This window comes from Palaemon carinicauda, chromosome 44, assembly GCF_036898095.1.
Source record: "Palaemon carinicauda isolate YSFRI2023 chromosome 44, ASM3689809v2, whole genome shotgun sequence".
In the NCBI taxonomy this organism is placed as follows: domain Eukaryota; kingdom Metazoa; phylum Arthropoda; class Malacostraca; order Decapoda; family Palaemonidae; genus Palaemon; species Palaemon carinicauda.
This window is the reverse complement of record NC_090768.1, coordinates 42,201,978-42,216,977: the sequence shown is the minus strand read 5'-3', so window position 1 is coordinate 42,216,977 and position 15,000 is coordinate 42,201,978. Positions and strand designations below refer to the sequence as shown.

Below are 15,000 nucleotides of genomic sequence, written 5' to 3'. Positions count from 1 at the left end.
GAGATGATGGGCGTGCTGGAGGTCTGGTCGGCTTTTGAAGTAATTGCTGGGGTAGTCCTCCTCCACCAGCTGCGGTACATCCCATTGCTTCAACTGCTGGCCATCTCGACTAAGGCGACCAAGTACCGGGTACTGTGGTTCACCGACCGATCTGGCCTGTCTGCTGCTGCTTATTTCAGGGGTTTCTGAAAAGAAAGAAAAACAACAATGCTTTATTAAAGTTAGTTTGTAAAATGAAAAAAAAATAATCATGTACATAATAATCAATTTCTTATTCTACTTTATTGAAGTATGATATGATTTCATGTTGTATTTTACACACATCACCCAATATTGCTTTAATACTAGGAAGTACTTTAATGAGAAGCAACCATCATTTGATATTCTTTCCGAAGAAAAGCTTAGTTTTCCTGCGGTCTACAAGGATCATTTTAATCCTTAGTATATTTCACTGGTCTGGAATCTACAAACGAACAAAAAAAAATTGTTTTGTTGGAGAGAAAAAAAAAATAAGGTAATAAGCAATTTTTTACAGTTGCCGTTTGTTCTTACATGAACCTTGTAAGATTGTACATGTGGAATTGCGCTGGGGCAGGGAGGCTGGTAGATACCTATGCTAAAACCCTTTATCCAATTTTCACCAAATTAAAAAAAAAAAGAACTAGCTTAGTGATAACCATTATGAAAATAAAAATAAAAATTCCGACTCCCCTTTTCCTTAATACCTCAAGGACTGACAACCTTGATCGTAAATGTAATGCCGAAATGAAAAACAACGAAGTATAAACAACCCAAAGATGAAATTATAAACATTTTCGTAACGATTCCATGAGGGAAAAGCTTTTATCTAAATTTGGGTGGGTGTTAAAAGGACTTCAGGTCGGTGAAAAAAAAAAAAAAAGAAAAAAAAACTTGAAGCCACAGTAATGTATTACATAACGTGATGTATCATGCCTAAGGTGCGTTTGGGATGGAAGTAATTGACACGAAGATAAATGATTTTCTTAAAGGCTGCAATTTTTATATGGGAGCAAGAAAAATATACTTTTAAAGGTGCCAGTTTGTACATACACAATTCTGTACATCCACAATTTTGTACATGATTGTGGTATTATTTATCGCGTGAACTAACGATATATGACATTAATTTTCTATCGATCTTTAAGTATTCATATTCATACTCGACACACAAACACACACACACACATATACATACATATATATATATATATATATATATATATATATATATATATATATATATATATATACACACACACATGTATACATATACATATATATATATATATATATATATATATATATATATATATAATACATATATATACACATATACACACACATATATATATATAATATATATATATATATATATATATATATATATATATATATATATATTAAAATATACAAAAGTATACTTCCTTATCCCTCATTCAAGGTATAAGTACTTTAATTGTTCATCTAACTTTCAATCTATTTATCATTGAGAGTGAAACAATAAAAAACTAATGAAATTGTCCCTACGTCTATATGTCGAGGCAACTTTCGGCGAATGCCTAAATCTCTTTATAATATTTCAAAGATAAGGAAGTAAAGTTATCAATTTTATCGACATGATTTCTATAAATCCAGTTATGAAAAGAATATTAATACCTGTATGTAATGTAAAAGGAATTTCAGTATTTATGGACAAGAATTACTAATGAATCTTCATTATTATTATTATTATTATTATTATTATTATTATTATTACTTGCTAAGCTACAACCCTAGTTGGAAAAGCAGATGCTATAAGCCCAAGGGCTCCAACAAGGAAAACAGCCCAGTGAGGAAAGGAAATAAGGAAATAAACTACAAGAGAAATAATGAACAATAAAAAATATTTTATGAACATACTACAAGGTTTGTGTTTTGAAGCTGTTTTCATGACCCAAGTTTGAATAGAAAGTCAAATAAAAAAAAAAAAAAAAAAAAGACTTTCAAGTCTTTAAGAGCGATCAGACAAATGACACTATCATAACTTAGAAGTAAATCAGATATCTTGCCATTCGTAAATGTCACGCCAACAGAGGCAATTTATCGTTACAGACATGGAACGGTTATTGGGATACACATTATTCTTGAAAAATAACTGGGGTCAGATGTACTGACAATATAAAAGAATGAAACCAAATAGCCGACACGAATAAGCTTTGGTTATTTACGTTTAACTTCGAAATATAATAAATTCAAATATGAATTCGTCTGTGAAATACATAGTTATGTAATCTGCGGCCAAAAATAAAAATAACAATATCATTCTACTTATTTAACAATTCATCTATGGGAAAATGCCCGATTCTTGGACGAATAATTGAAAAAAAAAAATTATTACTATTCGCCATTGACAGTCAAAATGTATAGATTGTTCCACTTAAGATCAAATATCTTTTAATAACCGACAAACTAAATTAACGTTGTTCCAAAAACAATCCAGATCCTGTCCCTCAATCTGAATCAGGATCAACGACGCAATTCTATGGCTAGAAGCAAAAATAAGCAATCAAAACATTAACATTAAAATTCAATTTAAAATCTTACACTGCTAATCGTTGACTCTCCTTGGAAATGTTTAGGACGAAGCATTCACAATTCTTTTCATTAGTAATACTTAAAATTAAGTATACCAAAATAAATAAACAATGCCAAAATCTGACCATCACTATTATTATTATTATTATTATTATTATTATTATTATTATTATTATTATTACTAGCTAAGCTACAACCCTAGTTGGACAAGCAGGATGCTATAAGCCCACGGGCTCCAACAGGGAAAAATAGCCCAGCGAGTAAAGGAAATAAGGAAATAAACTACAAGAGAAGTCATGAACAGTTAGAATAAAACACTTCAAGAACAGTAACATTAAAATAAATCTTTTATATATAAACTATAAAAATAACAATATAAGGGAAGAGAAAGAAGATACAATAGTGTGCCCGAGTGTACCCTCAAGCAAGAGAACTAGGATGAGCTCTCAATTCAGTAATTACAGGACTAAATCTGCTAAAGGTCAAATACTCGCGGACAAAAAGAAAATTTCCAAAAGGGGATTGAGAGTTCATAAATAAAGGCATGAATAAAATAAGGACAATAAATGTTCCAAAAATGCGACTAATTAACGTTAGCGCAAGAGCAAGGGAACATATGCATCCATAAAAAGTCCCGTAAAGGAATTTAACTATACTCCCTTATCAAAGAATTCAATTACAACTTGAATTATATCGCGCCGTTGTGTCGTGGATTTTCATGAATGATTCTCAAAAGATGTAAAGTATTCACTAAGGCTTATGCTGGCCACTATCATTAAAAATCCATGCACGCACGCACGCACGCACGCACGCACGCACAAACACACACACACACACACACACATATATATATATATATATATATATATCTATCTATCTATCTATCTATCTATCTATCTCTCTCTCTCTCTCTCTCTCTCTCTCTCTCTCTCTCTCTCTCTCTCTTATATATATATATATATATATATATATATATATATATATATATATATATATATATATATATATATATATATGTATATATATTTATCATCTTTCAAACTGTTATCCCTAAATTAAAGGGTCGGTTGCCTGATGCACCCTCTCCAATACCAACTATCAAAGACATCCTCTTCAACCAAGCCTCTTCTCCCCATATCATCCTCATCTTATCTCGCCATTTAATTCTCTGCTTCCCTCCCTCTCGATCTTCCCCCACTAACAGGTTCCTCCCATGCCCTACTCACTCCCGCCCCACCATCCATCATTTATATAATGGATGATTAGCGGCCAAGTCTGCAATTAGCATATCCTTTTCCCTGTGTGCGAAGGCATTAAAGAACCTCTTAAGCGCAACCATAAAGAAAGGCGTCGACAAAGTCGCTTTATGATTATCAGGACTTTATTATTTGTTTGTTTCATATCTTGCATATTCTGACATTCTTGGTACTGTCGTTATTTGTTATCCAAAATAATTTATTATCAGAAATAGAGAAGCTTATATCATTTCAATTCTCGACAAAGATAATTAGGCACAACATAAATTCTTATGTCCGTTCAAAAAAAAAAAAAAAAAAAAAAAAAAAAAAAAAAAAAAAAAAAAAAGTCAATGGGGGTTGAGAAGTAAACATAATGAGTTATTGAGCGCAAGTATTTCATTTATTGTATGGATTTCTTCTCTCTCTGGCCTAAGTATGAAAGTCATGAGTGTTATTAAATAAACCATCATAAACATACACATGGTATAAATTTCTAGTCAGATATCATGATGGAGATCGGTTGATATATGGTTCTAATTACAAAAACCTGCATTTAACAAGAATATTTCATAAGATACTGTTCCTTCTTCTATTTCCGGCGCAGGTTCGAATCCTGGCTCGAGCAGAGGCACTTATCATAAAAACGAACTGATACTTGGGTCTGTGATCCCGAGACAGTGAATTATCAAAAAAAGTGTTTCTGGTTTAATACTTGAAAGTATGTAATACACGTAGATTAGTGACTAAGCTATCATATGCGTGTGTTTACTAACAAACAAAAGTAAACAAAAGTACACACATATGTATATATATAAAATCATCATTGAACACATATTTTAGCCCTCCTTTGTCTCAATACGAAACTTTTCAAGTGATTTCCATCGACTTTCATGTTTAATTCAGGCAAGCTGAAAGATAAAAATGATTATTCGAAAATGAAAGTTTCTTTTTCTTTTTTACAAGCCTACCATTGATACTAGTGATAAGACTTCAAGAAAACGAGAAGGAGTAGGTGTAATTTTAGCTCTACAAAAGAACACGTTCGTAATCTACGTAGGTCTAAAGAAACTTCAGTCTTTTAATATCGAAATTACATAGCCTTCATATCAATTTTCTCGCAGCTTCTTTGTGAAAAACGAATGAGAAATATTCGAGTCCTTTCAGTTAGGGAAATACTAAGGGACTCTATATTAATAGGAGGGTGGATGTTTTTGTTCCCAAACGGTTGTGTGTTTTGCGTCTCCTTTATTACAGTGTACACTACTTCTGTGTTTATTGAATAAAATTCCTTTCCACAGTTTCAAATAATTTTGACAAACCGTAGGGACAATAGAAACTGAATAACAAAAGCACAGTTACGGGAAAATTAGAGTTATTTCTATCAAAGTTATCTAAGACCTTTAATTCCCTATTAGGGATGTGGTCGTCGATGCGGTAACGTCCCTGACTGGTGAACGCCTGACTGGGGTTCGAGACCCGCTCCAACTTGTTAGTTCCTTTGGTCACTGCAACCTCACTATCCTTGTGAGCTAAGAATGGGGGATTTGGGGCAGCCTATAGGTCTATCTGCTAAGACATCAGGAGCCATTGCCTGGCCCTCCTTGGTCCTAGCTTGGGTAGGGAGGGGGCTTTGGCGCTGATCATATGTAAATATGGTTAGTCTTTAGGGTATTATTCCGTTTAATAAGGCAATGTCCCTGTCCCTTCCCTCTGCCATTCATGAGTGGCCTTTAAATCTTTAAGCCTTTAACTTATATGGATTTGTTCGAACGCATGGGTATATTTTATGTACCTTCGCTAATTTCAACTCTGATCAGATTATGAAACGATCTTCCTAATCTGGCAGTTGAATCGATGGGACTTTAGATATTCAAACTTGTTGATCTTAATAGATTTTAGAATTTTTTAAAATCATTTCTTATGTATCGTTTATTCGTTTCTTCTCTATTTCCTTTCTACAAAGGTCTGCCTTCCCTGTTGGAGCGCTTGGACTTATAGCATTCTACTTCTCCTACTAGGGTTGTAGCTTGAATAATAATAATAATAATAATAATAATAATAATAATAATAATAATAATAATAATAATAATAATGTTTTAAACACATCAAAGATCTTCAAACATGTGCATTGTATTGAAAAAAATTCATTGTCTTAAAAATATCCAATATGGAAATACTATTTATTAACATTAAAGGTTGGTCATATTTTCTTTCTTAAAATGAATAAAGTTGATACTTATGCTTTACAGTAACATCTACCGATTCTCTGTTATCTGAATAGCTAATGCTGTGAAAGGATTAAAACAGAATACCTGCTTATTTTTTATTCAATGTTAGGAATCTACAGTACATTCATTTTGAACTTTAGTAAGTGTTCTCGCAAAAATTTACATTACAAATTATACTTTTTAATATGCAATAACAACAACAAATGTAGCCATTTGTATTCCACTGCATGAAAAAGGTCTCAGACATTTCCTTAATCATGTCTGGTGTTTGCCCAGTTTTTATACCCACGCTGACCAACTCCGGATTGGTGATGGTGGGGGATTTGGTCTGATCGCTCACAGCAAAGTAACCTAGTATGGGTGGCCCTAACTAGTTCAGCTTTGCTGATCATGGCGATACGCAAACCCTTTAACCACGCTAAGGTATCCCCTGTCATATGTCATTAAATAGAATTATCAAGAAGAAATTTTAGTTGTATCTTATTTTAGTATATACTTATTTCAAACAGAAGTAAAACACCCCAAGTTCCCATAACGACTACTTTGTTCCTACAAAAATTATATGAGCAGAAAACATTTATAACGTAGTACGTACAACGCTATAAAAACATGAAGAAAAACTTTATTTAGGACATGAGAAATCTATTTTTAGCAGAGCTAGCGACAAGACTTATCGCCCTATCATTGTGCTGTACATAAATTTTTATCATTTTAATTAGTGGACCGAAAAGACTCATTAATAGCCTCGCAAGAAAATTAGAATAGGAAATTTTGTTGTACAAAGATATAGTGCTCTCTTTTTTCTCTCTCTCTCTTAGTTAATTGCATAAAAACGGTATTTATTCATGATTTGATCTTATTTTTTTGAGTAAAGGTTTTCATGCACTGTAAATGACCAATTTAACAACATGCAAATATCTTTTTTAATATCCTGTACACATTGCTTATCCTTTCCTTTTATTGTAAGACATCTAAATACATATTCTCTATTGGTATTTACCTAGGTATATATTATGTTAGAATAATACTAAAGAACTATTCCATACTTGGTTGAAAATCTTGTTTAACCAATTTTACAAGCCTTAAAGAAAAATCTAAGCAATGCTTCTAGATGGTTCCGTAATTATTTTTATCATCGAATATTTCACTTAGATTGTAGTTTATCAAACATTAAACATCAGATTACTCATTATTAAATAGATACATCTAAAATATCTGGTTAATATTAGTTGCTGATAATAAGAAGATATTATTCTTGAAATTCTCTCATTTTCTTATTTCTTTATTTTTCTTCCAACTGTGTATTGTTTGAAGCTTGTAATTTTTGTATATGGTTATGGAAATTTTAGAATATTGAAATAAAGAGTACCTATCAGAATGAAATATTTACTTGGCAAGGCAAAGGGAGTAATCCAGAAACTCCTTCATGCAAAAACTATTAGTAAAGTAAGGGGATTATACAGTTATAAAACTACTCTGCCATAGAAGGTAATAAACCCATCAAGGATACTTGCACTCACACGAGCTAATACATAAGAATTATCTTGGAGTAACTATACATTTGTTAGCTTTATTTCTTACATATTCCATCTATTTTCGTACCATTATGTTGATTACTATAGTCGTTTTTTCCAATTCGACCATTCTATTCTTAAGATCTTATTTAGCACAACAAAAACAATAACAACAACAAAGCTAACAACAGTAAGGAATCGATAAATAAATAATAATTTCAAGAGTTGTGAAAAGTATTATATAATAGTTGTAAAAATCAAATAAATATTTATTTGTAGTCTATTCATATCTGAATAAAAATGTACTTATTAGTATTCCTTCATTTGGAAAGGGACTCGCGAACACCCACATGCGCGCTCACAGGCACGCACGTTCTAGCACGTTCTGTTTTTTAACAACTATAATTTTCATGAAAGTGATGAGGGGACATTTGAGAGAATGGAAAATGGTGTATAATTAGAATTAAAAAATGTGAGGTATTCGTTTAATGTTAAATTGTAAAAAATATCATCCGGCGATGTCATTATTTCCCTTAATTAAAACATTGCTGGTTCCTCCTGGTCGAGAACGAGGTCTATTATTGTCCTCATGAAAACCTAGTTTTTATCAGTATTTTTACCTCATTGAATTAAAGTAAATACTCTCTTGGGAAGATAAGGTGGACCTAGATGAAATGCAGTAAACGCATATACGTAAATCTTTTATATCAGGTACAAAATACTGTGGAGATGGTTTGGGCATTCTCATCGCACTCCTCAAGAGAGATTAGTTCGCCAAACGTTCAGCTGGGCTTCACAAGGCACTAGAAGAGTTGGAAGACCCAGGCCTACATGGCTGAGGACTATGAAGCGCAAAGTAGGAGATGATGAATGGAGAAGTATAGAATTGGAAGCTCAAGATAGAGACGACTGGTGAAATCTAACCGAGGCCCTTTGGGTCAATAGGCGTAGGAGGTGATGATGATGATGATGATGATGATGATGATGAAAGTCTCTTTCCCTTTGACAGTTATTATGCGCTCATACTCGTGAGTTCATGAGACTAAGCTAATAATTTCTCATGACTTAATTTTCCAAATATTTTAATTCATACTAAGAAAATACATCTTCGCTAAGGTAATTATGATACATCAATATTCATATTGTTTTGGAATTACCCTACTGGAAAATCCTCAAGGGTTACGCCAGTATTCATTATTATTCTAATTATATCTTATTATTATACTAAATAAATAGAATAACAATGAAATTGCAAGGTAGATGGAGTATATTGACTTGAGCCAAGTAAATTTTAGCGCAACTCGTGGTATTATTATTATTATTAGCTAAGCTACAACCCGAGTTGGAAAAGCAAGATGCTATAAGCCCAAAGGCTCCAGCATGGAAAAATAGCCCCGTGAGGAAAGGAAACAAGGAAATAAATTACAGGAGAAGGATTGACCATTTAAAATGAAATATTTTAAGAACAATAACATTAAAATAAGTCTTTTATCTATTTTCTAAAAAAAAAAAAAAAAAAAAAAAAAAAAAAAAAAAAAAAAACAAGAGGAAGAGAAACACGATAGAATAGCGTGACGAATGTACCCTCAAGCAAGAGAACTCTAATCCAAGACAGTGGAAGACCATGGTACAGAGGATATGGCACTACCTAAGACTGGAGAACAATGGTTTGATTTTGGAGTGTCCTCCTAGAAGAGCTGTTTACCATAGCTAAAGAGTAAATTAATAGATATATTCTCTTTAGAAGGGTGCGGGGGGGGGGGGGGATTTCAATATGAACAGTTGGACACTGGAATTCCTGCCACACCTCGTTCTGAGGAAGTGCACCATGTCACAGCCGTACTGCACTGCGAGTTCCTGTGTGGAGCCCTGCCCACCACCTCTGGTATCTATCCCTGCATTATCTGTTTGGTTACTCTCCGCGCAGTAGGGGTGTGACACTGTGCACTTTCTAACAGTGAGATATGCCAGTAATTCCTGTCCAACTGTATGTGTGTATATATATATATATATATATATATATATATATATGTATATATATATATATATATATATATATATATATATATATATAATATATCTCTCTCTCTATATATACATATGTAAATAAATAAATATATATATATAAATATATATATATATATATATACACCAGTAAAGATCATAATCTGCTAGATTTCAGGTGCCACAGGTGCCATACCAATGGTATTTAATTGGAATATAGCTTTAAACTGTTCATTAAAAAAGAACCAGAAACCAATAACTAAAATAAGACAATGGACAAAAAGAAACAAACGAAAAACAACAACATGGAGGAGGACAAACGGAAACAACAATTTGAATGTTACCAAGTTGCCCATAACATCCAGGTGGATAATGTGATTCAATTCTGGATATTGCGAAGACACTAGAAGAGTTGGAAAACCCAGGCTTACATGGCGGAGGACTTTGATACGCGAAGTAGATGATGAATGGAGAAGTATTGAATAAAAAGCTCAAGATAAAGACGACTGGCGAAATATAATCAAGGCCCTTTGCGTCAATAGGCGTAAAAAGAAATGAGCATTATGATGATTTACTATTGAGGAGTATTCTAAGAAAAAGGTATCGAATGCTTAATTATTTAAGTACAAAGCCTTGTTTTGGGAATTGTATTACTTAAAAGCTTTTAAATCTTATTAGAATACGTATTTACTTAGAAGCTTTTAAATCTTATTAGAATACGTATTTACTTAGAAGCTTTTAAATCTTATTAGAATACGTATTTACTTAAAAGCTTTTAAATCTTATTAGAATACGTAGTCTTAAAATATCAGATAATTACCAAATAATTTATATTACTGCTTAAGAGACCTTATCAGTTATCTTTTTACCAAATAATATATACTGCTGTTTATGAAACTTTATTAGATCTTTTTACTTTTCAAATTGATCGTACTATTTGCAGTGACAGGGAATTCACGAGAGCCATATAACATACGTATGCAAATCTGCTCAAGATAAGTGCTTGCAAGTATATTTATACGCAGAAAATGTGTATATTTAGCTAAAATGTGAACAATATCACCTGCGATGTATCTAATAGCAGGCATTAATGTTGAATTCCAATATCACACAGCTAAATGAAAATCACCAAATATAGCCTATGAAAGAAATACATGGAAATTCCCTCAGGGTTAAGCGGTAATCTTTAACATACGTACATGCCAATGCATGTGTGTGCATGTACATTATATGTACAGTATGAATACACCTATATAATGATTATGCTACAATAATCAAGGCTCTCATCCAAAACTGTGCGTCTGACATCGTCTCAATTCTTAAAACTTAAATTTCCTTTTTGGAAATAGGTAACAGAAAATAATACAGTTCGATTTTGATGAGGGTTCACTACAAAGACAAGGAAACGAACGTTCCTCAGATATACCAGATATACCCTCTTTGATTTCTCCTGATTTCTCGGCAGATGAAAGAGAGAGATTATCATCCTCGGCTACTGATTGACTGATCGATTTTAAGCTCTACAGACAGAGCAGATTAAAGACCCGTTTAAGAAGTAGTTACTTGGAATTGAGGTTAAAAACAACTTAACCCTCTGATTCTTGGAAAGGATGCTGTAATTATGTGGCTGATGTCACATCCATAAAGGGAGACTGGAGATTGCTTACGTTATGGTTCGTACCATCTATCTATCTACCATGGCACTTACCCCATTTTTTGTGGGGGAGGAGGGTTTAAGCCGACATCAAAGAAGAAAAGAAAAAGAGAACAAATGGGGATTTTTCTTCTCTTCGCTCCTCCCAGCCTGATGAGGGATTCACCATAAATGAAGACTCACATGTTTCGTACCATAGATGGTTTTATATTGTGTACACATAAATAACAATCCAAAGTTATGTTTTGTCAATTTTTTTTTCTCTCTCGCTGTGGTGGCCGTCGTGGTAACTTCCCTGACTGGTGAACACCAGACTGGGGTTCGAGTCCCGCTCAAACTCGTTGGTTTCTTTGGTCGCTGCAACCTTATCATCCTTGTGACCTAAAGATGGGGGGTTGGGGAAGCCTATAGATCTATCTGCTGAGTCATCAGCAGCCATTGCCAGGCCCTCCTTGGTCCTAGCTTGGGGGGAAAGGGGGCTTGGGCGCTGATCATATGTATATATGGTAAGTCTCTAGTCTAGGGCATAGTTCCTTGTCCCTGCCATTCATGAGGTTTAAAACCTTTAATAGCCGGATAGGGGAGATCCCATACGTTCGAAAATATAATCTTTACTTTTAATTCTTCCTCAATCTCTTGGGTCTGAAGTCTTATGGTGATTTATTACCTGTTGCACCTAACAACACCACATCACTCTCCCTACATGCGTTTTCCATCTCACCTGTTTTAAATCATTTGAAACTCATCATTATTTTGCAATCAAAATACAGGGTATGGTGTATCAATGGTAAACGGGTATCTCCCTTTCCATGAAAATACTTTACAATAGAATAATATTATATGAAAGTTAACGATCTTTACTTTATTTCCGAACAGATTTTTTCTCTGTCACACGTTGAAGGGCAGCATATATACTGTGCTTTGAACTATCTTCGTTTTATCCATTCTACAGTATTTTTATTGTTTTAATTTGCTAACATTTTACTCATACCCCTGAATGTAAAGCTGTAAAGCCTCGTGAATTTATAGTTGGTAATTGACATCAATGGAGTTCACGCAACATTCACCCAAAACCAATTTAGAAAGCAGAAATTATTGCCGATCTTGTTAAAAAAAAAACACTTCCATTGGCAGGATCAACATTTTTACTAATGGTTGAAATTCTCCAATCATTTCGTCCCACGTTTTATTTCTTTACCGTTACTTTATTTTGTATTTATCATCTCAAATTTATCTATTTCTTTATGGATAGAATTAAAATGATCATCTTAACTTTCACGAAGTCATTCTATGAACTCAAACGGTAAGTTTGTTTAGAGCTCTATTGAATTATTATTATTATTATTATCATTATTATTATTATTACTTGCTAAGCTACAACCCTAGTTGGAAAAGCAGGATGCTATAAGCCTAGGGGCTCCAACAGGGAAAATAGCTCAGTGAGGAAAGGAAACATGGAAAAAATAAAACATTTTAAGAAGAGCAACAATATTAAAATAAATATCACTTTATAAACTATAAAAACAAGAGGAAGAGAAATAAGATATAAGATAGAACAGTGTGCTCGAGTGGACTCAATGATAAAAAAGCAGAACATATCCTGTAAATGCAGAATGAACACCAACATAGGTTTTGAGTAACTGAATATCAAATACATTTCATAAAAAAACGTAAACCGAGAAAAAAATCCACTTAAAGGGTTTGTTACAAAGAAAAATCCATGGAAATATGAGTAATTTTTACCCAAGGAAGCTTAAGTTTGCTAGAAGTTAAGCCATGGATCACGTTTCTGAACTGAATACAGTAATAGCCGGACGCATAATTTTTTTTTTTTATTGATAATTTGGTTAAAGTTAATGGTATGTTTTACCTTATATATTCATCCGTAGATTTTCTTAAAATAACCTTCAATTTCTCACATTACATAGGTTTACAATCTTACGATGACCGAAGAAAACTTTATTTTTAAAAGTGACCGAATATGTTAATCACTGATTGGGATAATGATCGCAAAAATAAATGCCGCTTTGAGATAAGTGCTTTATAGGTTACATTAAGACCATTAGCATCGAGCCACGGTGACCTAGTTGAAAATAAAACGATTTGACGTGAATAAGTAGTAATGGGAAAGCACGAAACCCCCTGGAAGCAAATTACGTTATTAGTCTGGTAGACATCGAGGACACTCGGGAAATAGGATAAATGCAGCGTTAAGGAATACTTCCGATAATGACTGATAACATGCAGGAGGGTGAAATCAATCATGACCTGGAAATACTCGCATACATGGGGAAACTAAATGGTGGAAGCACAGTTCAAAGTGAAAATGAAGCTATTTGATGGATACACGAATAATGACAGTTTATGGGCGTTCGTGGAACGAATCGCTCTTCTTACCTTACAACCATCGATATAAATTGCATGACATTAAAGCATAAGGATTTGAGGGCATTCTGTTAGGGAGCTTAATATATTATCAGCAGTAGGTAATTGCTGCACACTTACTAAAGGGTGTCTATACATCTGTATTTTGAGGGAAGTTTTCTCTTTGCGTGATGAAAAATGTTCGTGCATTGCGAATAGAGTTCTGAAGAACTAAATGTACAAATTTCCTCTCCAATGACTCCCTGGTGGATCTATTGCTTGAACTCTAAGAGTAAATACCACGCTCTTCAGCTTTCTCAGTTCAACTAACTGTTCTGTACGGCTTTTGCTTCCCCAATACTCCCATACCCTTAACCATAAAGTTCAATTAGTTATTCCATCTCTGAAATGACAAGGCGTCTTCTTCACCCAAGGGGCTAACTACTGCACTGTAATTGTTCAGTGGCTACTTTCCTCTTGGTAAAGGTAGATGAGACTCTTCAGCTATTGTAAGGAGCTCTTCTAGGAGGACACTCCAAAATCAAACCATTGTTCTCTAAACTTGGGTAGTGTCATAGCCTCTGTACCATGGTCTTCCACTGTCTTGGGTTAGTGTTCTCTTGTCTGAGGGTACACTCGGGCACACTATTCTATTTAATTCCTCTTCCTCTTGTTTTGTTAAAGTTTTTATAGTTTATATACGAAATATTTATTTTAGTGTTACTGTTCTTGAAATACTTTATTTTTCCTTGCTCCCTTCCCTCACTGGGCTATTTTCCCTCTTGGGGCCCCTACGCTTATGGCATCCTGCTTTTCCAACTAGGGTTGTAGCTTAGCAATTAATAATAATAATAATAATAATAATAATAATAATAATAATAATAATAATAATAATGTTACGTGATTCCTCAAAACGAATTGACTACTGTCATTTGGTGCCTCTTTCATTTGGTAATTGAATCCTGAACTAAACCGTCCCCTGGGAATTAATCACTGGTTCAGCTCATTCCAAGGGAGGAGGTGAGATCTATTACTTTAAATTTTGGTCTTTAAATTATTTTGGATTTCACTGAAAAAATTAAAAAAACCAAAATCCATTTTTTTTCTTCTGGATCACTAATACGGATCTATGACAAGACCAACTGGTTACCACTCTTATCCCACTGATGTTTTGTTATCTTCACTGTAGAACATCGGCAACTCTTTGTTATTAATCTCGATATGTCCTAGACACTTAACAGACTTGCATGAAGTCATCAAAGCCCATCTTACTATTGCTAGCTTTAGTCCTCTCTGCATGAGTTTTTTATTTTGCCGTTTTTCATAAAGGCTGTAGTTGGTAGCACAACACCTCTTCCCCAATCTCATGTCATATTTTTCAGGCTTCTGTTATCTGACCTACA

At 33.6% G+C, this 15,000-nt stretch overlaps 1 protein-coding gene across 2 annotated transcripts in view; it reads right to left on the bottom strand.

The window, feature by feature from the left end:
- The window catches only part of LOC137634096 (uncharacterized), a 33,575-nt gene that overhangs the window by 14,154 nt on the left and 4,421 nt on the right, over positions 1 to 15,000 (bottom strand). For both annotated transcript variants that reach the window (XM_068366319.1, XM_068366320.1), the window contains exon 2: positions 1 to 185. This exon is cut by the window's left edge. In XM_068366319.1, coding sequence (XP_068222420.1) covers positions 1 to 185 — 185 coding nt within the window. The remainder of the gene's footprint in view (positions 186 to 15,000) is intronic.